This window comes from Alligator sinensis, unplaced genomic scaffold (genome assembly GCF_000455745.1).
Source record: "Alligator sinensis unplaced genomic scaffold, ASM45574v1 scaffold1420_1, whole genome shotgun sequence".
Classification (NCBI taxonomy): domain Eukaryota; kingdom Metazoa; phylum Chordata; order Crocodylia; family Alligatoridae; genus Alligator; species Alligator sinensis.
The window spans coordinates 271,118-294,855 of record NW_005842613.1 but is presented as its reverse complement, the minus strand read 5'-3'; the positions used below and the strand labels follow the sequence as shown (position 1 = coordinate 294,855).

General features: G+C 46.8%; 1 protein-coding gene across 9 annotated transcripts in view; it reads left to right on the top strand.

The window, feature by feature from the left end:
• The first annotated feature begins 5,536 nt into the window (after window positions 1-5,536).
• DTX2 (deltex E3 ubiquitin ligase 2) overlaps window positions 5,537-23,738 on the top strand; it is a 67,855-nt gene continuing 49,653 nt past the window's right edge. For all 9 annotated transcript variants that reach the window (XM_006033232.3, XM_025214991.1, XM_006033231.3 and 6 more), the window contains exons 1-3: window positions 5,537-5,649; window positions 12,217-12,585; window positions 19,285-19,891. In XM_006033232.3, coding sequence (XP_006033294.1) covers window positions 12,306-12,585; window positions 19,285-19,891 — 887 coding nt within the window. In that variant the 5' untranslated portion in view covers window positions 5,537-5,649; window positions 12,217-12,305. The remainder of the gene's footprint in view (window positions 5,650-12,216; window positions 12,586-19,284; window positions 19,892-23,738) is intronic.

Genomic DNA, 23,738 nt, shown 5'->3' with positions numbered 1-23,738 from the left:
CGGTTCAGCGCAGTCCAATATTTGCATTGCAGGCAGAAACTCAGAAACTTGATGATCAGATCTAGGACCTATTTTTTGTTGCACACTGTTGCTGCAGACTAGATTTTGCACCAACAGCTGTCAGTGTCTGGATTGTTCGATGAAAGTTTGAGAATGTGTAACCAGAAAGGTTCCCATGATTTGAGCCTACATCTTGGTGGGTGGGTGATATCTTCATACAATGTGAGTTCAGGGTCAGTCATGATCTTTTTATACTCTCAAGTATGGCCAAATCCTTTCTCACCATGGAAGGAATTATATTTGATAACACTGGCAGCCACAGAAGCAGTGTGGATTTTACAGCAGTACTTACTACTTGTATGGTGGCGTTCACCTGTCTGTTGATGTGATGGGTGTGAGGGTTTTGGCACCAGATGGGAGTATTCAGCTATAGAGAGTACCAGGGCCTGGGTCGAGCATCTTTTTCCCAGGATAGTCCAGCAACCACCTCTGTTTGCCCTCACTGTTGTCTTTTTGCCAGTAATTTTGAGATGCTGGCAGTAACTTAGGGTTTGATCTAGAGTGACTCCAAGGTACCACTGATGTTTTTATGTGTGATTTTTAGTTGCACAGAACTGTACATTTAGTGTCTTATTGCCCTGAGAGTTGTTAAGGTGGAATGAAGAAATGACCATCTTAGCTGCATTAGGTTTCAAGGGCCTAGTTTGAAAATAGTCCTCTATGATGTGCAGATCATTTTCAAATACTTTTTTCTGCTGCCTCAAAGGAATTGCCTTGTGTGACCAATGCAATATCATCAGCGTAAATAAATTTATGTGATGCTGTTGGTGGGATGTCATTGGTATCTAGGTTGAAAAGAATCAGAGAAAGAATAGACTCCTGAAGGAGATTACATTTAGCACTCACCAATGGCTCATAAACTTGCCAAGATGTACCCAGAATCTATGGCTTGATAGGAATGCGTGTGTTAGTGCAAGAACTGGTCTGCATTTGATGACATGCACCAACTTTAGCAATAGTCTTTTTCTCCAAACAGTGTCATATGTGGAGGAAAGATCTATAAATGCTGCACTTGTTTTTAATTTGTGCTGAAATCCAGCCTCAGTGTGGCTGGTTAGTGCTAATACCTGATCATAGCAGCTTTTGTTTGTCCAAAAGCTGAAATGTGCATGGAATAACAGCAAACAACCAGCTAAGGTGAAGATGCAAATCTACGAGACCTGTGTGCTCTCATCCCTGCTTTATGGTTCAGAAATGTGGACTACATATGCTAGGCACATCAAGAAACTGAAAAGAGTACGCATGAGATGTCTACAAAAGATCCTGATAATAAAGTGGGAAGACAGAATACCAAATAGAGGTACTGGAGCACGCAGGACTGGCATACTTAGAAACCACTATAAAAAAGAGGAGGTTCTGATGGATCGGCTACATCAGGAGAATGGGAGGAGACCATATCGCCAAGAATATTTTGTACATTGAGATTTGAGATAACTCTAGAAAGTGGGGTCACCCTCTATGGTGGTACCACAATGTGTGCAAAAATAATATGAAGTCATTCAACATTAATGTAGAAAGCTGGGAGTAACATGCAGAATCTTGTCTGATCTGGAGGCAACATCTGGCATTGGGTGTAGCTCAGCATGAAGCGGTTTTGATCCAGAGGCTGGAAGCAAAGTGAGAAAGAAGAAAGCAGCATGCTGTAAACTTGGCCTCCAACTCAGACAACATATGGATCTATGAAACTTCCAGCAAGCTGTGTCACTCTTGAATTGGGCCTGCCAGCCGCATATGGATTCATCAGGCATCTCAGTAGACCTCTTATGTATACACCATGATCCAGAAGATCAACAGTTGTTTACTGCATATTAGAGAGAGGATGCCTGAAGGGGAATAGAAAGACCTCCTGAGGGACTGTCCAATTGGAAAATATGCTACTGTTAGAAATAGTCTTCCCAGTTGTCAAAGACAATGGTCGCATACCCTTTTTACCAGCACATTCTGTTGTGCTGAGATATGGATAGCAGGTCTGTGTGAAGCAGCTAGTACTTGCTTTGGATTCAGATTTGGCCAATTTGGGGGACAATGATTCGATTCAGTGATTCGAATCACTGTCCTGATTTGATTCGGCTGAATCTCCAAATCAGCCAGGCCCATCCCCCACCTACTCCCCCAGCCAGGCAATGGCTGTCCCAGCTCCTGGCACTTGTTAAAAAAAAAAAAAAAAAGCCCCGGTGCTCAACAGGAACTCCTTTTCTGAAGATTCAGAGAGCTTTGAATTGATTTAGACCTTTAAATTGGTCCCCTGATTCAATTCAGATTTGGAGATTCGGCCACGGAATTGGGCTGAATCTCCTCTGAATCGAATCACCACTCGAAGCTTTGCACAGCCCTAATTGATGGTAAAATAAATGAAAGCAATAAAATAAAACTAGCACAAGATATCAGGCATGGAAACAAGATGACCCCAGAGTCACTGATTGATAGGTGGGCAAGGTCCAGTGGGAGGCCTTTGCGATGGATGAGGTCATGTGAGTTGTAACCCATCAATGAACCAATCAAAACAGGTAAGAATTCAGTCAAGAACTTGTATTCAGTGTTCTACAAGTTCTGAAAAGATTTGGTGAATATTAAGACAAACTTCATGACTCTGAGATCTGCTGTTTTATGATTTGAATAGCCATGTATGAGGCATCCATCATGAGAGTATCTGCCTGAACATTGTGAGGGTTAGATTTGAGAACAAACAGCACCATCTTCCCTGTCCTCCCAGCCCGCATATTATAATATATAAAGAGTATATGTATAAAGAGCATATATAAAGAGTATATTCTCCATATCTACCCTGCAGCCCTGAATTTAGGTGGGGGAAACTTAGCTGTAAGATAGGACCATGCAGAACTCACTGATAAAAGGCCTAGTCAAGCAGATGTGTCTTGCAGGGTGGCCAAGCATAAACACAGCCATCTGTTTGGCAGGATAACTGAGGAAAGTGGACTGCACTGGCCCATGCAGAACTCTACCATGAAGGTATAATCAACTTCAGTGGAGATAGTTTTGGTTGATACTGGTGTAAATGAGCACAGGAGAAATCCTGCTCAGAGATACTGCTGATCAGTACCAAGAAAGACTGCAGAGAACCCTACTGAAGATGGCAACCTTTTGGTCCCACCTGATCATGAATCACCTATTACAGAAATGATTGTGTCCAGAACACTGAGACCTAGGAGCAGGTAAGTGCTGCTTTTGGCTGGACTTTGTATGGGTTTCAAACAGCCTGACCAGGGGATCTTGTCAGCTGCCAGATCCCAAGTACTATCTTAATGGTGCCTAGGATGCAAGTATGTCTGGTGCTTCTATAGGGAATGTGGCTGGTACAGTGCCAGGGGATTGGCGCGCCATATAAAGCATGCTTGGCACAGAGCCAGGGGATTGGGCAATTTGGGATGAGAAAAGTGATAGACAAACAAAGCAACACGTGTGTTCTGTCTTCCTAAGGTGGCAAAACAAGATCAACCTTGGACTTCTTGTTTGAACAACGAGGAATCCAGAACTAACATCCCACGCACCCCCGTACCAGCGAAGGTCGCTACTGTAACATCTAAAGGAACTGCTTGCCAGGTTATATTATGGGGAGGACACCTGTAACAAAGCCTAGGGATTGCTATTTAAATTCACTTGATACCAAATTGGACGAGGGGCTGTGTCAATCCTTGGGGGTCTCTGGTAAAAGGAATCCTAGGGGCAACAATATAATCCTAGGGACTGGCCCATACCCCATAGTACAGAGCAATTCTCAACCTTTTTAGGCTCAAGGCACCCCTCAGAAAATGCTGGCTCTTGGTTTTCACTCATTTTTCTGTAGTCAGAAACAATAGAGCAATTCTCTTGCAGAGAATTCAGAAAGCCCACAACAATTCAGTGTTTTTTAACATGACCAATTCATTCCTATTTCAAATGTCTGGGTTTATCTTGTGAATCATGTTTGAACACTTAACTACTAATATCACATGACACCCTGCAAGCACTCCTGAAAGGCTCTCAAGGCACCCCAGGGTGCTGTGGCACACTAGTTGAGAATTACTGCCATACAGAAAGGTACAAAATCTTACACGTATCCTTGCAATCTGACCAAGGGAAAATTCCTTCCTGACTCCAAATCTGACAATTGATTTAATCCTGGAAACATAAGCAAGATGCACCAGCCAGGCATCTGAGAGAAGATTCAGCTCTGTGAACATACCTCCAGACCTGAAAGATACAGGAAACATGGCCCAGCAGATAAAGCACAGGGCCATTATAATGCTGCCTCAAGACGGTATTTTGCTGAGGAACAAGATCCTGGTTTCACATTCATGTTTCTTCCAAGAGGACTGACCCAAAGTTCAGAGCTGCAGCAGCTTTGCAAACTTCTCTAATTGTCTTGGAAACTTCTTTGCTAGTTTGGTGAATCCGCAAAACATTGACAATCTCCACCCCTCACGGCTGGCCCATCCTTGAGCTCAAGTCCTGACCCTTACTGCATCCAAGGGAAGAACAGAGAATGCAAAGCAATTCTAAAGCACCAAAGAGAATTAGAGCTAAAGAAAAAAAAAATCAACCCTTCTGCTCTGTACAATAAAAAGCTTTCAACAAAAGACTCAGAATAAAAATTGCCAATGTCTCAGAAGTGGGAAGAAGTGAGGTTGTTTTAACCCAGCTGTCTCCACCAATGCAGAATTGTTCTTGAAAAATATGTGATCGAGCCTGACCCTGAATTTGGCAGAGGAGAGAACTGAGCCCCCTCCCTGTAAGGCTTTTCAAATCTTTTTGGAGAAATAAAGCTCTTTCTTCAGTGCTCATCTTTAAGGCTGAGAACAGAAAGGTTCTTTAATCCTGCAGGTAATTCTCTTCCTTTGTGCCACTTCTGCAATCCTGCCTTTATCACTCACAGCCACAACTGGGATGATTAGTGTTCATCAGACGCTGGTTTCAAAGCCGTATCTGATTCTTGTTCAGACTTCTTAGGCTTGTTTGATGTCGGAGGGTTCAAGAACCGAGAGCAACGCAGAAAACAGGACGCGAGTTCAGGATTAACCTGCATCAATGAATCTTCTTTGAGGCACCGAGCTATGGAAAACTGATGCATAAACACGGTTTTCTTTACAAGAATTTCTGTGTTTCCCTGCTGGAAGTCTCAGATCCTAAAATGCCCCTCTTCAATCAATCACCTTCCCCAGCCTTGCTAGTTATCCCTGTAACAGGTTGTTCTCATCGTTATGTCTTGATCCCACCATCTAATCCACCACAACGTCACTGGGCAAAGCAGCTTTTATCTGAGCCGCCTCTCGAAACGCAGCACAGACAGCAACTCTCTCTCCATTAAAACGGGCAGACAAAGAAGAGATGATGATAAATACTCTGAAACCAGAGAGTAAGCTCATGAGCTGGGAGGTGCGGGCAACTTGCTACAAGAGGAGGAAGGGAGGGAGACCCTGGAGCTGAGCGCCGCGCGGCCACGTGAAGAAGCAAGACCAGCCGCCCCGCCCGCCGGGACTACATCCCCCAGCATGCCCCGCGCGGGCGCATGCGCACTGGGGTTCGCCGGGCTGCGCCGGGAAGTCGTTGCCCAGTCGCGCTCGCTGCCGCTTGAGGAGCCGCACCGCCACGGTGCCCCTCCGCGGCGGCCGCACTAGGCCCCGGAGCCGGTGTCACGCGTGGCCGTCAGCGCGACCGGGCCCGTCCGCCTCCCTCTGGATGGGGATTGAGGCCCCGACACGAGCGGGAGTTTTACTGCATCCCCACCGGCTCCAGTGCGGGCCCGTGGGAGCTGCCCGCGGGGGTCTGGGCCGGTGGCTCCCGGGAGCGACACGGGCCTCTCGCGGTCCAAATCCCCTGAGGTGCAGTAAGACTCGTGCTCCTGGAAAAGCCAGACTCTGGCTCCCCGGCTCCTGAAAATTGTATCCTTTGTCTCGGCTTTAAGGAATTTCACTCTCGCGTCTTTGGGATCGGAGCCTGCGAACACTGGTTATCAAGGCCCTGGTCTGGATTGCGAGAAATGCCGGCGAAACTTGTTCGTTAGTGGTGCAATGTTTTCACATCCCCAGCCAGTGTAACAGCGAACCTGTTCAGTGCGGTCACGCTCTGAGAGTTGTCTCATAGGCCACAAGGGGACTGTTTATGGTGATAAACACTGCGTCTGGTATGCTCAGCAGGATCTGACCCCTGGCTCTGAACCTGCATCTGGTCCCAGAACGGATCTGCCTGTTCGTGGGTCTGGTTGCAGGGGCTGGAGTCTGAGCTGCTGCTCTAGGACCTGGCAGTAAGTTTGTGTATTCTTGTCATAGTATACAATCACATCCTAATCTCTGGTGAAGTCTCATGAGGTAGAGCAGTGCTCTTACCCCCCTTTTACTGGTGGGACGCTGGGGCAGAGAGATGCAGTGACTTATTTAGAGTCACCCAGCACTAAGCAGGGAATTGAACCCAAGTTCCCAGGTTAGTGTTTGAACTTTAGGCCAGTTTCCCTAGGTAATTGTGTACCTTGACACTTAAGTGTGGTGCCTGCCTTCAAAGTACGATGGTTTCTTGATTAGGATTCTTTAACGGGGCACTGGAAGTTTTTAAATCAGATTTCCTTCCTGCTGTGGCTAAGAGCTATTGGGTCTCCTAAACTGCTTGAATTGACAATCCATTTTTGACTTTTAGTAGTTTACTCCAATGACCTTTGTCTGAGCAGTATCAGTTTCAGTTTTGCTTATGGTCTGGTTTGCTCTTAGGCTCTTGCTGTTTGCTTTTGAACAAACAGTCCCTTCTGCTGGGAGTTTTTAATGCAGTCTTCCCTAACTTTGAGCAACACCCTAAGAAAATATTAATCACACTTACTTCCATTGGGGTTAAAGTGGAAAGTGGTGGGAAAAGGCCTGTTTGTTAAAGTACCAACTTCAGACTGAATTACTGAGTTCACTTTTTGGCTCTGCTATGGTCTTCTTTGAGATCATAAGCAGGTCACATTACTGCTTCAGCTTCGCCATCTGTAGAAACAGACCATTCTTTCTTTATCTGTCATCTCTCTAAATCATAACTGACAGCTGCTTTCCTAAAGGGCTGTGTCCAGGGGGTCCCTTATCTTGATTAAAGCTCCTGCAGTTTATAAATTGCTGATGGTAGGAAGTCTTTAATGCTGGAAAATCATTCTGCTGATCTCAAATCCACTTGCAATCTTCACTTCATAATCTGCAGGCAAGTGCAGTGATTGCAAGGTCCCGAAATGGAATTTATGGTTCTCTAATCTCTCACATCAGGCTGGGTGAGTCCTTCCCTTGCTTTTACTTGGCAGTTGTTAATTCTTCCATTAGCATTCACATAGATCTGCATGACTTCCTTAAACTCCTTTTGACTTGTCAGACTGAGACTGGCACTGTAAAAGAACCTTGTAGATAGATCTGTGGATGATCGTAACTGCTTGATGGTATTTATGCCGGCAGATGTGAGCAGTGCTGTGTATTGTTCTTCTCTTGTGATGTGTCCTCATTTGTGGCATGCCATGTCTCATTTATATCTCCCTGTGTCTTACGGGGCTTCAAATTGGCGTATGTTGTAATGGAAGGTGACAAGATTTGATGCGAGTTGGATGACACAAAGGCTCAGGCTGCCTATGGGAGTTGGACTTCTGACTCATCCTAAAGCATGTTGAAATCTGGCTGCAAAAACCAGAAGGAAACCTATTAATCTGATTTCTCTGTTGGACTAGGTGCTGGGACTTGTTACCTTGTAGTCACTGACATAATGCTGCTCCTGGGTCTGGGTGGGTGCTATTCTGTCTTTTGGCTCTGTTAATTTTTGTGATTTAGCAAGTCTTTTCATATATCTTGCCAGGAATATTAAGTTCATGCACAAGTGGGTAAATTCATCTTCCATTTGCACGCTTCCTGGAACAAATGACAGCATTACCCCCAACTTGTTTTGCCTCCAAATTTCTGTGTAGGGTCATGGCTGAAATTGGCCTTATCTGGAGCAGTGATTTTCAACAGGGTACCACAGCACCTGTGGGGTGCCTTGAGATCCTTTCAGAGGTGCCACGGGGTGCCACACAGTATTAGTGCTGGTAGGTGTACAAACATGACTCACAAGGCTAACACAGGTTTTCTGACCTTTTGTGTTTTTTCGGAGTTCTTTACAACAGAAAGAACTCAGAAATAATTGCTCGATTATTTCTCTGTAGTCAAAGAAAGTGTGAATACAAAGAGCTGGCATTTTCTGAGTGGTGTCTTCAGGCTATCAATGGGTGCTTGGAGTCTAGAAAGGTTGAGAATCACTGATCTAGAGGATAGGTGCGTGTTTCACTCTGTTTCACTGCTTCTGTTTTGTTTTCTGAGTGACTTGAACCCAGCTCTCCTGACTCTCAGGCCAGAGCGAGTTTTTGATTGGTCTTTCTTTCGCATCTATGAATTCCTAACCAGGTGGCTGGGGCAGCCCCTGGCTTGCTCTGAACCCCGAATCAGGAATACATGTATTTCTAAGAGGTGGTTTTTGGTTCCAGTAAAAGCTGATGTAGGGATGATGGAGGGAGGTTGCATAACCTACCCTGATGCAGGGAGGCTGCCTGGAACTGATGTGATTCTAGTGAGTTTCACTGTGCTGCTTAATTGGAGATCTGGCAGTGTCTGCTTTGGCCTGTGGGGCTAGGGAACAGAAAAGGGGCCCAAGGATGCTCTGCAGCTGTACCCTCTCCTCCCCCTAGCCTTCTCTGAGCAAGGGTTGATGATTGCTCTGGGATTTCTGCATGCTCAGAACAGAATGAACCTAAAATTGCATTAGCTTTGCAGTGGCGTTTGTTAAACCTCATGACCTTGCTCTTCCTTTTGGGATTTCGGAACTGCAGAGGGTACAGGGTACCCACAGTGGTATAATGAACCTATGCTGCCAATCCTTGACGCCTGAGAGCCCGCTAGCTTAGCATAGCCAAAGCAGTCCCTTAATTCAAATGTAATCCCTTCATGGTGATTATCTGTAGCCCCTTGTTTGTGGACCTCCCATTTCCTGAATGTGTTGTTAGTGCCTGGCGGTTCTTTGCTGGGTGCCCTCCTGTTTGAATAACATGTTCAAACGGCTCACATATTGTAAGACTGTCCTTATGTTGGTATTTAAAGACAGCCTGCAATCACAGCCCAGATCAAGGGTTCCCGTGGCTTTTTCATTTTCACTTGTGGTGCATACTACTGTGCCATTTAGTTTTTATTAGCACTGGCAGAAACTTAAAGGGACTCTGTCATCTGGATGTTAGAGCTGCAGTTGAGAGGTTTTAAGTATAACGTAGGAAGATTTTCATAGAATAGAAATCGTTTTCTCCTACAGCCTCGTGATCTCCAGCCCAGCAATGCTTTACTTCAGTTTGGGAAGGCAGAGGTGAATATGAGCAGAAACATAGGTGAAATTTGCAAAGACTATTTTCCTCCTTCTCTTCTCCAAATCTCACAATTAAATCCATGTGGGTTAGTCCTCACACAAGGCCCAGTCAAGTCACAAGGGACAGGCAGAGCTGAATTCAGGAACTGAGCCCAAGCTAACAATCAAGCAAGCAGCATAAATCATGAAGAACAAACTCAAATTTAAACATTTCAGGTTTGAACAGTTTGGTTTTTTACACACGTTAGAATCTGCTGGCAAGGAGAGGACTTCACTGTGCTTGACACTATGGTAGCACAGCCATTTCCTGCAGTTGAAGGCTGTGATTCTCAATCTTTTTAGCCTCAAGACCTCCCTCCATAAGTTTTCTGAATTTTGTGGCACCCCAGTTGAGAATCACTGAGCTACAATTTACATTCAGAAAGATATGGAAGGCTGCCTTGATGCTAACAAAATGTTAAGAACCACTGATCTAACTGGTACACCGTGAGAGCAGCAGGAGCAAGACAACAGTCTTCATAGGAGCAGCTGTAGGCACCACTGGGACAGACGCAGGGCACTGGATTGGGGAGGAGGGCGGCCACAGCATCCTGGTTCAGAATCGCTGATTAAAAGTACTGTGAGTAACAGAAGGTAGCTGGCCAATGGGCATGCTGTGAGAGTTTGTGCTGCTATGTAGCTGCAGTATCTCAGGCTGTAGCAAGTTGCCACTGGTGCCTGATGCTAATACAGTGGATATATCACATATTGAGACCACAAACTTCTTAAGGTCCTTACCACACCCTGTTGCAAACTGCCTGCATCTTTCATGAAGTAGGCTGGAGGCCAGGGTCAGAGTTAAGGAGGTGTGAGTGACCTTAATTTTGAATTTCCAGTTCTAAATGCTTCTGGTTTTTTAAGAGAACTGTCCTCAGTTCCATGATTGCTTGTGTCCAGTTCTAACTTTAGGTTACCATAGTGTTTTGCTGGGCCCTGGAACACACATGGATTGTTTCACAATCCTTCCAAACAGCTGCAGGCTCGCGTTTCATCCAGATGCACGCTTTGGCATAGGTTGAGACCCTCCTCCCTTTTAAAGGGTCAGTTTCCAAGTTCAGGAAATAGGATCCATGATATCCTGGGCAGTGAACACAGAACTTGTCTACAGCCAGTCAGGATGCCCTAATTTGCATGCTTGAGCCGATTGGCTAATGTGGGTCCAGAACTCAAAGCATTGTTGGTCCTCCAAGAAGTGGTACCTACCTGATCATTTTCAGCCAATTGTGAGCCAGGATTTTATTGTGTACCAGGTAACAGGCTGACCTCCCATGGGCATTAGTGCTTTGAGGGAGATGACAGGGTGAGGAGGGCATGTAAGTAGATCTATTTCTGCTTTGATCTTTCTTTCCCTTCTTTTGCCACTATATTTTTAAAAGGAACAAAAACAAGTGGTGCGATGCCTCCAACACGGAGGCAAAGCCTCCCACTGTCAGCCTGCTTTGCTGCTGGTTCTTACAGTTGATGGTATAGTATATGGAAAGCAAGAAACCCTTAGTTAGGGGGAGTGCAGGGCATATGCTGTGTACCAGCCTTGCATGGGAAACTCTACAGGCGTGCTCTGAACTAGGTCAGTTTGAATTTAGCTTCGAAACAATGACAGTCGTCTTATCAGAGCAGCGTTGCCAGGTGCTTGTGTGAAACCCAGTGTAAAAAGAACTAGCAAGAGGTAGGTGTTGGGTTTTGTTCCTGTGGTTTGTTCATGTGATCTGTGATCCCACGCAGTAGAATACCCAACCCTGACGCATGACGTGCTATTGCCAGCTATCCATGTCTCATTCCTGGTGCAAGAACTTTTTTAGCATACAGCACTCTGAAGGGAGTTTAATTTGCTACCAGTGATTCCAAGGTAAGAGGACTACGACTTGTTCATGAGTCACCCATGTAGGCTTTACCAAGGATGTTATCATTCTTCCCTATATAGCACTGCTCTCCTTTGGGGAATGCAGACAAGAGGTGGCCTTGGTCTTCCATTGTGATTAGTCTGAAATAACGAGCCAGACCTGATTGGTGGATGTGTCACCTGCAGCAGTGGATCTTCCTCCATCCTAAAGCGATGTCTCTCTCTGTGTTGCCTGCCTCCGACAGATGCTGCTGAGAGACTCAAGCCTCTCAATAAAGCAGCTGTCATGGGAAACATCTTCCAGACAGCAGATGACTGTACTTTGACTTAAATGGGCCCTCCTCTTCTATAACCCCAACATTTGCTCCCAAGTGCCTGTGTCATTCTGGAGGACTCGCTCTGTGAATCACATTGTATATTAACAGACAGAGTCCCCTCTATGCTGCAGGGATGCTTTTGGTGATACATGTGTACAGGGTCTTGCTCATAGGTTCTGGTCTGGAGTTGGACCTCTCTGCAGGGCTGACCTGGTGGGGGCTCTGAGTTGAGATCTGAGCCTGTGGATGTACTGCAAAGTAAATGAGGAAAAGTAAAAATTGGGAATGTTTGCCTGTATATGTAAGCACCAGCAATGTGCTTGGTGGCATATAATGCCAAGAGTGTTTGCTCCAGAGAGCTTCTGCTGTAATTTAGAAGTCTGGGGGCTGTGGAGAGCCATGGCTTGGTTGTAAAACCACCAGGGTTGGCAAAAGGGTTGAAGCAGCACCCACAGCTGCATTTTACCTGTTGGTTCTGAACCTGACTAGCTTTGATGCTGTCGTAGCCCCTTGAATCGTTCAGCAACGTGACCCTCTGACTTCAGACCTTCCCCCATTTAACAGGGTTTCTCCCATTCCTTTGCTTCCAGCCCTGGAGTGCTCTCCTTAACTTTGCATATCTTGTCTTTGCAGGCCTGACAAATGCCGTTAGAAAGGATGGTTTGAGGGCTGGCCAGTCAACCTCCCTGGCTCTTCTCGCTTTTAGCGTAAGACCTTGAACAATGGCAGCAGCACCGTCGGGACTCTCCACTCCTGTGCCGGGGAGTGGCAGCCCTGGAGCCGTGGCAGTGTGGGAGTGGCAAGATGAATTTGGCAAGTGGAGGCCATACCAAGGGAGCGTGTGCAGCTACATCGAACAGTCTTTCCAGGCCTCTCAGCAGAAGGGGAAGCGCTTGGGGCCAGGGCCTGCTAACAATAGCATCCCCTTGGGCCATGCAGATGCCATGTTGGCCCCATACGTCATCGATATCCCAAGTCTGATGCAGTTCCGGCAGGACACGGGTAAAAGATCTCTTACCTGGCTACATGCAAGTCCTGTTCTCTTAGGAAATCAATGAGCTCACTAGTGGGAGCTTGTGCTTACATCACTGTAGGGTCAGGATCTTGCAAAAGGCTCTCCTTTTCCTCCCTCGCCCCACACACCCACACTCAAGAAGAACTGTATAAAAAGGCCTCCTTTATGATTAAAACGCTGTGGTTTGAGTGCCCTGTTCCCTTGGACAGTAGCACCAGCTGTTTGGGCTTGGCTCTGCACCCCGTGCAGGATTCTGTCCAACACCTGATCCCCAGAATGATATAGAAAGCTGCCTGCTTGCGCTCATTCTCCTGGGGTTTTCCCCATCTCCTAGGAAGGCGGGTAGGTTAGCCATTGTGGATAAGGTACAGGATTAAGAGCCAGGAGGCCTGGGTTCTCTTCACAATTTCTGCTTCTGAGGTCACTCAAGCCAGTGGTTCAATATCTGTTCAGTTGGGATAATTACCCTTAGACAATTTGGGTCCATTCTGTTTCCCTGCACCCTCAGAGCTCCTAAGTGTCTGCTCACCTCTGGAAAATTAGATCTTGTTCTGGACACCCACAATTAATGACTGCTTTTGGAAATGGGAGCCCTTCTGTGCCTCAGTTTCCCCATCTATAGGATGGGGTAATGCCTTCCTCACAGCATGAGATGGAGCTTAATGCAGCACCTCAAATTTACTTTGAAGGCCCTGGAAAAGGACCCCTACTTTCTAATCTTTTTGACAACTGCATCTGATTGATCAGCTGTCTGATGTGTACAGACACCAGCACAGCCTGCACAGTAACAGGCCTGGCTCATAGTTATACTTTATAACTCTAACATTAGTCACCGAGCTACGACTGGGTTGGGCCTAGCGAGGAAGTGTGTTTAAGGAGGTGTCCTGAGTGAGGTCCTTCCTTAGCAGGTCATGTGGAGTGAGCGAGATCTGTAAGGCCCTAACTGGCTCAGTACCAGTCTTTCTTAGGCCACTGACATCCCTGTTTGGGCGGTGCTCAGAATTTTCTGGCAGAGATCACCCAGGCTCACACTGTGGCTGCCTCTTTCCGTTGCCGTCTTAGTGGTGTAGCTATGAATTGAACCCAGGTACCCTGACTCAAACCTTGCTCTAACTGGTAGCCAGTTCTCCCCAAACTCGCCCACACCCACCCATTTCTGACCGTAGTTACAGCCAGTGGGATTGAATTGCTACTGAGAATTTGTGCCAGAATTGCAATGAGTCATTGTTCACAGCACTCAGCAGTAGGTCCAGTTCTTAATGCAGAGCAGCCTAATTTTGTGAACAGCCTGGGGAAGGGGCATCGAACAGTTCTGTCCTTTAAGCCAACCTGTAAACAAAATATTCTTCCTCAGCAGAAGGATGCTCTGACCCTGAATCATGAAAACACCTACTGGTGCCATCTGTTGTCTTGAATCTCTCAGATCCCTTTCACTTCAGTAGATTCCAAAACACTCAGCAAACTATATTGTTGCAGCACCACTGAAATGCATCTGCTTCCTGTGGGGTGGAGCCACTAGGGTAGGGGAGTGATGATGTTGGCCATGGTCCCTGGAGTTCTGTTACTGTGGGATGGTGTCTTTAATGTTGCAACAGCTAATTCAGTGTAGAGCATTTTACCTGAAAGTCTCCCCAGCAGGATGAAATGTTTGTGAAGGGCTAAATTAAAGGACCCTGTTGGGATTCCAACTGGGTACTGCTAGGGCTGGGGGTATTTGATATATTACTGACCCCACAAAGCTACGTGCTCTATTCTGCATTTTGCTGTGACCTTTATGCTTTTACCTCTTATTTTCTCCTGTCCTTGTTTGAGCCAAAGCCCGGTTTCTGTGTGTGAGCCTCCTTGCCTCTCAACCTTTCTAAGTGATCAGGTGACCTTCAGACTGACTTTCAGAATGTGCTGGAGGTGAAAAACCCTCTGCTGGAAACACTTCTAGGAAAAAAAGTGGGCCATTCCCTTCTCATTAGCTGTGAGACCCGAAAGCAGGCTCTTCAGAGGAAACTAGGAGGATAACAGGAAGCCAGTGGTCATGGGCCCAACATGTCTACTCAAGGGTAGTGACAGCTGCAGAGGCGGATTCCACACACTGGATTAGGAGCAAGTCACATCTGTTGGCCTGGGCAGATTAGCTAGGAAGTAATCATAGGCAGACTTCAGGAGTTGGCATGCAGGCAGCAGCAGCATTAGGGCAAGATAGGAAGGGCTGCTGGAGGATTTCCACGATGCTGATGCCAAAAGTGACCTTTTCCCAGTGTTGGTTACAAGGGACTGCAGCTCTGTTCTTCACAGGCTTGTTACTATTTCCCCCATGGCACCTCATACTTTCTGTTCCTTATTCTGCTAGACCATTGGATTTAACTGCTAACTCCAGCTGAGCCACAGAAGCCCTTCTTCCCACCACTGAGACATTGTGGTAGACTGTTCTAGCCAACATGGTTGAAACTCTCTTAAGGATGGGCTTGCTCTGTCCTCCCTAAACCCTTGGTTTTTACTAGCCTCCAGGCTGTAACCCCATCCCTGGCTTGCTCCCCATACATTCCTTCACCTGTGCGCCATGCAGTTGATTCCCATATGCTAGATGTTAATTTGCAGGGAACAGCTGGGAAGTTGTGGCTACAACCTACTTTCAGCCATGAGCTCTGATTTTTTTTTTTTTTTTTTTCAAGCTGGTATCAGTCCCCTGAGCTCATTTACATTACTTTATGCCAACTGAGAATCTGGCCCACAAGAATTCCTAAGCCTGAGATTTGGCTTAGCAGAGTCCAGCCTGGTTTTGGGTCTAGCACTGGAGAAGTTGCCATAACTCCTCTGCTTTCAGTAGCTTTTAAGTAGCATTTCCCACATTTTCTGGTGCTGCTGAGAGTTTCAGCGCTCTCAGGATTGTAAAGTAAACAGTGCCCCTTGAATGCTTTTCCACTGAGGAGGTACTGCCTTTTGAAGCAGTATTTTACTATGCCATCAAAGCCATATAACTGGCATCTAAAATATGTGGTCCTGAGCTATGATCAGATGTGTTCCTGAGGTCCTATTTGTTGGGGACAATGTTTTAAAGTATCTGGGAATTCCCCCCTCCCCCCCCCAAGTTAGTGAGGTTGGTGCTGGGTGGTGTCATTCAGGAGTTGGAGCACTAGAGGACCCCTAAGTTCTTTCTGGTCTAGTCCTGTTTTTGATTCACTGAAAAGTCTTGCTTTCATTGATTCATGTCTAAGTTTCCCCATCTGTAGAAGGGATAGAATACCTGTCTACTTTACGGGAGGAAAGGACAATCTATTTTTTTTTGGGGGGGGGGGGGGGGGGGTAGGAGTCATGAGGTTTAGTGGTTGAAAAGCACATAAATTCTTAAGAACATAAGTCAGACAAATGGTCCATCTAGCCCAATAGCCTGTCTCCTTCAGTGGCAGAAGTGGATGCTATATATGGAGAGTATTGAACTGGATAGTTGTAGTCAGTCTAGTGTGATCTGTCTCCAATGTAATACTTGCCCTGACATCCACCATTATTCATTTGGAGATGCCAAAGGAAACATCTCTGATTTCTTGAATGAAAGGGACTGTGGATCTGTGAGTGCTCCCCCCCTCCCCCCCATTATTATTTGAAATCAGGGCTTTGTGATATATATATGGTTGTTTTAGCCTGGGGACTGAAGAAAGGATGTGCACTTAGACCCTTTCAATGTAAGCACTGTTCATTAAATAGAGGAACAGACTTTTCCTGCCTCATTAAGGCTCTTTGTTTCTCAGAGCACCTCCAAATAACCTTGAAATTGCCTGGACCTAGCTAGTTCAAGGTTGCTATAGAAGCTTTGAATTTGATGGCTGCTTGTCAGTTTTACCAATGATGCATTTACCAGTAAATAAGAGTATCTTGGGTTACAAAGTATTGTAAACAGTGTGGCTGTGCTCTTGCCTAACACTTAGTTGATGTGCAGATAGCCAGTGTTTGCTACAGTGTGAGGAGTAGGCAAGGACCTGGGGCCAGCATCTTGTAATGCAGTGAAGCCATGGTGCCTTTCTCCAATATGCATATAAGTGAAGTCTGTTGTATTTACACGCGTAAACTTTAGCTTAAGTATTTGGGGCAATTTCATGTAAACCCTCTTATTCTCATTCTTTAGCTCTTTTACTTGCAAGAGCTTCTCAGCCTTTATGTTCCAGCTTTGAAGAATAAATTGGATCCACTTGGTCTGGTTACCATGAGTCACCAGAACAGTTCTGCATTTCTGTGCAGTCTTGTTGGTATATTATAACCAAATAAGCACTATCCCAAAATCAACAAAGCACAGTAAGAAATAGAAAGATGCATCTTTCCCACGCAACTAAAAGTAATATTTTCAAAAGCACCAAACTCTGTCTTCATAGAAGATACACAGGAGGGACCTGAGTGTTACTGGGACCTGAGTCTAAACAAGAAATTGCAGCACTTGCACACATGCGGGGCGTCTGCTCCAACAGCGCATCAGAGCAGACTTGATTAATTGAGTCTGCTTGAGCACATAAATCGATGAGCATCATATGTATTAGTGGCACAGCGCGCATCAGCACTGAGAAAATGGTGGTGGTGTGCTTTAAACTAAAACACGTTTGATGTACTTTAGTTCAACGTACTGCCAGCATTTTCTCAGCATTGAGACACACTGCGCCACTAATACACCTGCTCCCAACACTATATCAGGAACATGTGTAAAAATGCCCTCTATGTTACATGTAAACCATACTGAATCCATGGCTTGTTAAGCAAGGATAAAGTTAGAGCATGCTGTGAACAGTCACATATTAAGTGTTAATACCACTGGTGCTCAACCTTATGGCCCCACAGGCCAGATGAGTGGTATGGGGGCCTGTCTGCAGGCCAGATTTGGGCTTTGGGGCCTAGCATAACCCCATCCTGCCTCCTGCATGGTAAGATTGGTTTCCAGGGGCCCAGAGCCTCCCCCTAACAGCCCACTCACATGGGGAGTGAGGCCTGGTGCCACCTCCACTTGGCCCTGCATGCTGGGACTGGATGCTGGATCCAGTGCACAGAGCTTGGGGCTCCCCATGTGTCTGGAGATTTGGCACCACTCCCCATCTGCCAAATTTCCAGACCATGGGGAGTCCTGCAGGCCAGTTGACACAGCATCACAGCCTGGATTTGGCCCACAGGCTACAGGTTGAGCACCCTGGTCAATACCATTTCTTCCCTGTACAACTTTGACTTACCATTAAAGGGGGTGGTGGCTAGGATCCAGAATACCAATCTTAGGCTCTATCCCTGGTCAGGGGTAGCAGGTAAGAGTTCAGAGTGGTGTTGGAGGACTACAAATTGCTTATTCTATCTCTGTGGAGCAGCCTGAAGTTGCCCTAACGTGAGCTAGGTAGCATGGCTCAGAGGTAACCTTTGTCTGAAGCAGCATAACTTGAGTTGCTCAAGGACACTTAGTACGAGTCAATGAGCTTTAAAACATGGACCCTCACATTTTAAGTGCCGTTAGTATGGTTTAAGTGTGTGGTGTAATTTCACCCTAAGTTCCAGTGACTTTCATCATCTAAGTGCCTTAAGATACATCTGGGCTGCATGGTAGTGTAGATACTCGACCTAACTTAATTAAGTTTGTTTAGGTACCAGTAGTAACCTAGATACAGCAGCATGGTGCTCATTGTAGGCTAATTTATCTTGCTCCTCCTAAATACACTTGCTGGGTGTTAAGTATAATTAAATTTCATGCTCGACTCCATTAGCTGCAGGCAATGATATGATACTTCTGTGCACATGGAGACTGCTGATGTTTCTCTGACTGCTGCATAAACAAGTCCCAAGTCACCTTGGATAATGAAACTTGGGGTCCTGAGCTACCACGATGCTTTTAGAAGTGTTCCTATGTGCATGCTAGATGCTCTGAAAAGCCTCCTTCCTGGATCCTTTTTTGACATATTCCTGGTCTTCATTTGTTTGCATCCTCACACCCATTAGCATTAGAGATTTTCTTGCCTTGATCTCCTAAAAGAGCTGGAGATTTTCCCAGGAGGAGAAGAAGCTGTTTGGTCTCTGGTGCTGGCAGACATTTTGTCGAGGTTTAATTTCTCCTGTTTGTTGGCTGCTTTCCCCTCATTAATGCTTAGAGAAAGGTAAAAGTAACAAAGAGGAATGTGCTTCTCGGCTTAATCCTGTCTGTTCCCAGCTGCAGAGAGCAACCAGGAAGCAGAGCTTTTGGTACCTGAGCAGATTTCAGCTCTGAGCTCCCACTGCTGTTTTAAAATAGCCCTTTAGCCAGCAGCTCTGGTTTTGTTCCCCTTCCCTTTGTATGAACAGCTGCTTTCTCTAGACTTTCCAAAGCTGCTTTCCCAGGTTTGCCTCTGCCTCTCCCTTTAACTCTGTTGACAACATATAAAACTAGAAAAACTGCTTTGCTTTGCTGAGCCAAGAGGTCATTTCAGTGCATGTCTCAATATAAATCAGCCTTTAGAAGACTACAACTGATGCACAGCAAGTCTTGGGTGGCAGCCTTTTGTCAGTCAAAAAAAGTCTCATTGTCCTTCATCATGATTTCTAGTGGCATGGTAGATTCCAGTTTCCCAAGACAGCTAATAGGGTTTGGGTGCTTAATTCCTTTGGGTGCTTATGTCAAGTGTCCATAGTTACTACATTGCCAAGTCTTCAAGTGGTCTTTACTTACCTCCTGGCTTTATCTGTGTTTTCTCCTAATCCAGGGACGATGCGAGCAGTCCGTAGACACCTCTTTCCTCAGGACTCCGCTGCTGGGCAGGGGGTCATCTGGGAGTGGCAAAACGATGAGGGTGGCTGGTCGCCATATGAGATGAATGTCTGTGTGTTCTTGGAACAAGCCTATGCCAGTGGCCATCAACACGTGGACCTTGGGCCCGTAGGCTACAACTATGACGTCAATTTAGTATCCCAAGTCCAGACCAACAAGACCACCCTCTACCGCCGAAGCATCCAGAGGCGCTTGGACACTCCTTATCCAGTGACTGCTGCCACAGGGCCTCTTCACACGGGCATGGCTTGTTCTTGCCAGCAGTGTTTGTTGAATAGTGGGACTGGCCCTATTACTACGCGGTATCGGCACTCCATAAACCTACCCAGCTCCTCGGCTGTACCTCAGGTTTCAAGTAGGACAACGGCAGTAAGTTCTTCCGGTCTTGGCTTCGTGCCCTATAACAAGCCAGCCTTGTCTGGATCGAGGTCAGCCCCAAGACTGAACACACATGGTGCATGGGCATTGCCTCAGCCTGCCAGCACGGGAGGCCCCAGCACAGGAGGCCCAAGCACAGGACAGCCTGCATCAAATGGTGTCAGGTATGTCATCTAATTAAGTGTAAAACAACAAGTTCTTTGATGGAACAGTAGCTAATGTCCTAGAACAAGGGGGCAGCAATGTTTTTGGGCAGTGCTCAAAACGTTTGCAACCTCGACTTGTAAGGTGTTGGCATGCTAGGGGTGGATGGCAGGGGAGCCATGAGAGGCCTGATCCTTGTTGTGGCAGTGCAGCCCCGGCCCTTTCCCCACTGTCCACCCTGAGGTGCATGTGCACCCACCACTACCAGTGAGCCAGGCTGGGGCTCTGCAGACACCAGGGCAGCTGCTTGCAGCCTCCCGGCTCCCTGCCACAGCTGGCCTAGGCTTGGGAAGGCCCCTGCCACGGATCCTGGCTTGCTTGCAGCAGTCATCAGGGAGGGTGCAAGCAGCTGCACTGGGATCTGCAGAGCCCTGGCCTGCCCCATTGCTAGCAGTGGGTGCATGCTTGCCTCAAGGTGGATGGTGGGGAAGGGGCCAGTGCTGCACTTCCACAACAAGGATTGGGCCCCTAGCAGCTTGCATGCCAAGCAAAATGCCTACATGTGCCACACTCTGGCACCCATGCTGGGGATTGCTTACCTCTGTCCTAGAATGCATTCACCACCTAGTGGGCATTTGAGTCTAGATCAGTGATTCACAGCTGGGATGCCACCACACCCTTGGGTGCCATGAGATCTTTTAAAGAGTACCATGGGTGCCACTCAGAATTGGCACTGCTAGGTGTACAAACACCAAAACATTATTCATAGATTGTTAGGGGCTGGAAGGGACCTCACAGATCATTAGGTCCAGCCCTCCTGCTCTAGGCAGGAAGACAGCTGGGATCAAGTGACCCCAGCGAGTTGACTGTCCAGTCTTCTCCTGAAAACCTCCAGGGTAGGTGACTGTACCACCTCTGGATGGAGTTTATTCCACAGTCTGGACACCCAGACTATGAAGAAGTTTTTCCTGGTATTAAGCCTGAAGCAGCCTTCCAGGAGTTTGGATCCATTGGTCCTGGTTTTCCCCAGGGGTGCTCTAGTGAACAGTTGTTCACTGAGCTGATGCACTTCTCTGATATAGAGGTAAGCCGCTATCAAGTCCCCTTTCAACCTTCTCTTCTTTAGGCTAAAGAGGCCCAATCCCTCAACCTTTCCTCATATGGCTTGTCTTGCAAGTCCCTTATCATATGGGTGGCTCTTTTCTGGACCCTGTCAAGTTTTTCCACATCCTTATTGAAGTGTGGCGCCCAGAACTGGACACAGTACTCCAACTGCAGTCTCACCAGTGCTGAGTACGGCAGGTGTACCACTTCCTTAGTTTTACACGAGATGCATTGGTTGATGCATGCCAGTGTGTTGTTTGCCCTGCTGGCCACCACATCGGGCTGACGGCTCATATTCATGCAATGGTCGATCAGTACCCCTGGGTCCCTTTTGGCCATGGTGCAAGTCAAGCTGTCCCCACCGAGCCTGTATGTATGTTGAGGGTTGTTTGCCCCCAGATGGAGCACCTCGCACTTCATCTGGTTCCAGTCTGCCCAACTCTGTAGCCGTCCAGTATCTGCAACCTATCTTATGGCATGACCACACTGCCCCATAACTTGATGTCATCCGTGAACTTGGCCAGCAAGCTTTTCACTCCCCCATCCAAATCATTGATAAAGATGTTGAAAAGCACTGGTCTAAGCACAGACCCCTGAGGGACACCACTGGCCACTTCATGCCAGGATGAGACAGATCTGTTCATGAGGACTCCAGAGGGTGCTTATATATGTGCTCGGGGGGTGGGGGATGGGGTGCTTTAATAAAAGCAGCTCCTGCTGCCATTTTTCAACACAGGGACACTGATACACACATGCTGGAGCCTGCTGGAGCGATTAATGGAGTCTGCTCCAACACGCTGTAATTACAGTGCGTCGGAGCTGCCTTGCTGCACTCCTATAGGTGCCCAGAGACTTCAAATAAGATTCCATAGTGTCACAAGCGTTCTGCTTTATTTGTGGTCTTTCTGATTTCTTTACAACAAGAATTGCTTTTTTTTTTTTTTTTTTTTACTACCAAAAAAAAAAGAGTGAAAACTAAGAGCTGACATTCACCAGGGGAGGGGGATGGAGCCAGTGGGACAGATCATCAGAACCAGGGTCTGATGCATTGGAGGGAAGGGGGAGCATAGGTTTATGCCTTCTTTGGTGATAGATAAAGCAGTCTTGGAAGATGCTGCTCCTCCATCTGGACCTTTCCCTTGTTTTTTTTCACATTAGAAAGCCAGGTTTTGTGTACTTGGAAATCTCTAAGATTGTCTGGCCTGGAGAACCTAGTAGAGTTCATATGCTACCGCAGGATCTAGGAAGTGAAAGGTGGGTGCTGGAAGAGTAGGAAGTTTTTATTCAGGTGGTAGAAACATTAACATTTGTTAACACCCATTCAACTCAAACAACTAATAAACAGTTAATCATAAAGATGTTTATGCAGAAAAAACTGCACTTCTTCAGTTAAGGTCTGAGAGAGCTGCATCTGGGACTGCAAAGACTCCTCCAGCAAAACCAGGGAAGCCATTTTGATTGTTCTTTTACTTGAAACTAACGGGTTGGGGGCAATGCAGAGTGAGTTGATGTTGGACAAGCATGGAGCTGATTTATTTTGCCTACACTCTGATGCTGCAAGCGTTATTTATGATAGAGCCAGACTAGGCATGCAGCAAAGCCACAGTTGATTCCATTCCAGATAGAATCTCCCTTTGCAAAAGTTGACTATTTTGGGCTTGCTTTTTCTGAGCCTTTTTTCTGAAGTCATTTTGCGGCTTGGACTTTGGGATGGGGTCAGGCTGCTTGAGAGGGTGTGGCGTTATATGGAAGACACGCTCTGCAGTTGATCATATGTCCTGAACTAGAATTTGACCTCTTTTGATCCTTCTGGCCTGTGATTGGCTAAAATCCTCCTTATTGTGGGTTCTCAGCCAGCCGGCGGGGGGGGGGAAGGTGTTGGCAGCTGGCTGGGTACTCTGGCCATTAGTGGAGAAGCTGCAAACCCCCCTGCTCCTGGCCAGCTGCAACCTCCTCCCGCCCCCCGGCATGCTCCACTGCCCCACCAGTCTGAGTTCACCAGCCGCACCTACTACCTTCAGTGACTCAGTGGGTTGTGTTTATATCCCCTTTCCCAGGCAAGTGATGAAATTGGACTTTTTGTCTGTACCATGCATCTATAAGGGGAGGCAAGATGCTTTGGTATCCTTCCTGACCTACTAACACTTTAGACCAGGGGTAGGCAACGTTTTTTGGCCAGAGTGCCGGAAAAACCACAAAGTCTACCTTGGAAGGTGCCACAGTGCCAACATGTCAGAGCCTGGGGCATCTGTTTGCAGCCTCCCAACTGCAGCCAGCCCGCAGAGAAGCCTGGGCTCTGTGGCTGGCAGCAGCTGCTTAGATCCTGGGCTGGTAGTGGTGTGCCAGGCAAAATGGCCTTGTGTGCCATGCTCGGCATGCGTGCCGGGGGTTGCTGACCCCTGCTTTAGAAAGTGCCAGGCCAACACTGTGGCTCTTGGCCCTGTTCTGAGTATTAGTAACCTTCTTGCTTCCTTTCTGCTCTATTACTTTATAAAAGCTTTGTGCCATAGCCCATTTTTTTGCTCCCTCACAGGAGCACCCATGTCAGCATGACTGGGTGGGTTCTGCAAATGGAAGAAACCGCTTTCCTCTCCTTTCTCCAAACACATTCAGACATCCTTGACAGCTTTTCCTTTGTAGGTAATCACAATATCAGCTGCTGGTTCATGGTGTTCCTTGTAAAGAGCCTTTCACACACAAGTTTTGCAAACAGAGAAGAACTAAGGCTTCCCATTGCTCTCAGAGGAATGTATTAGCTTCCTT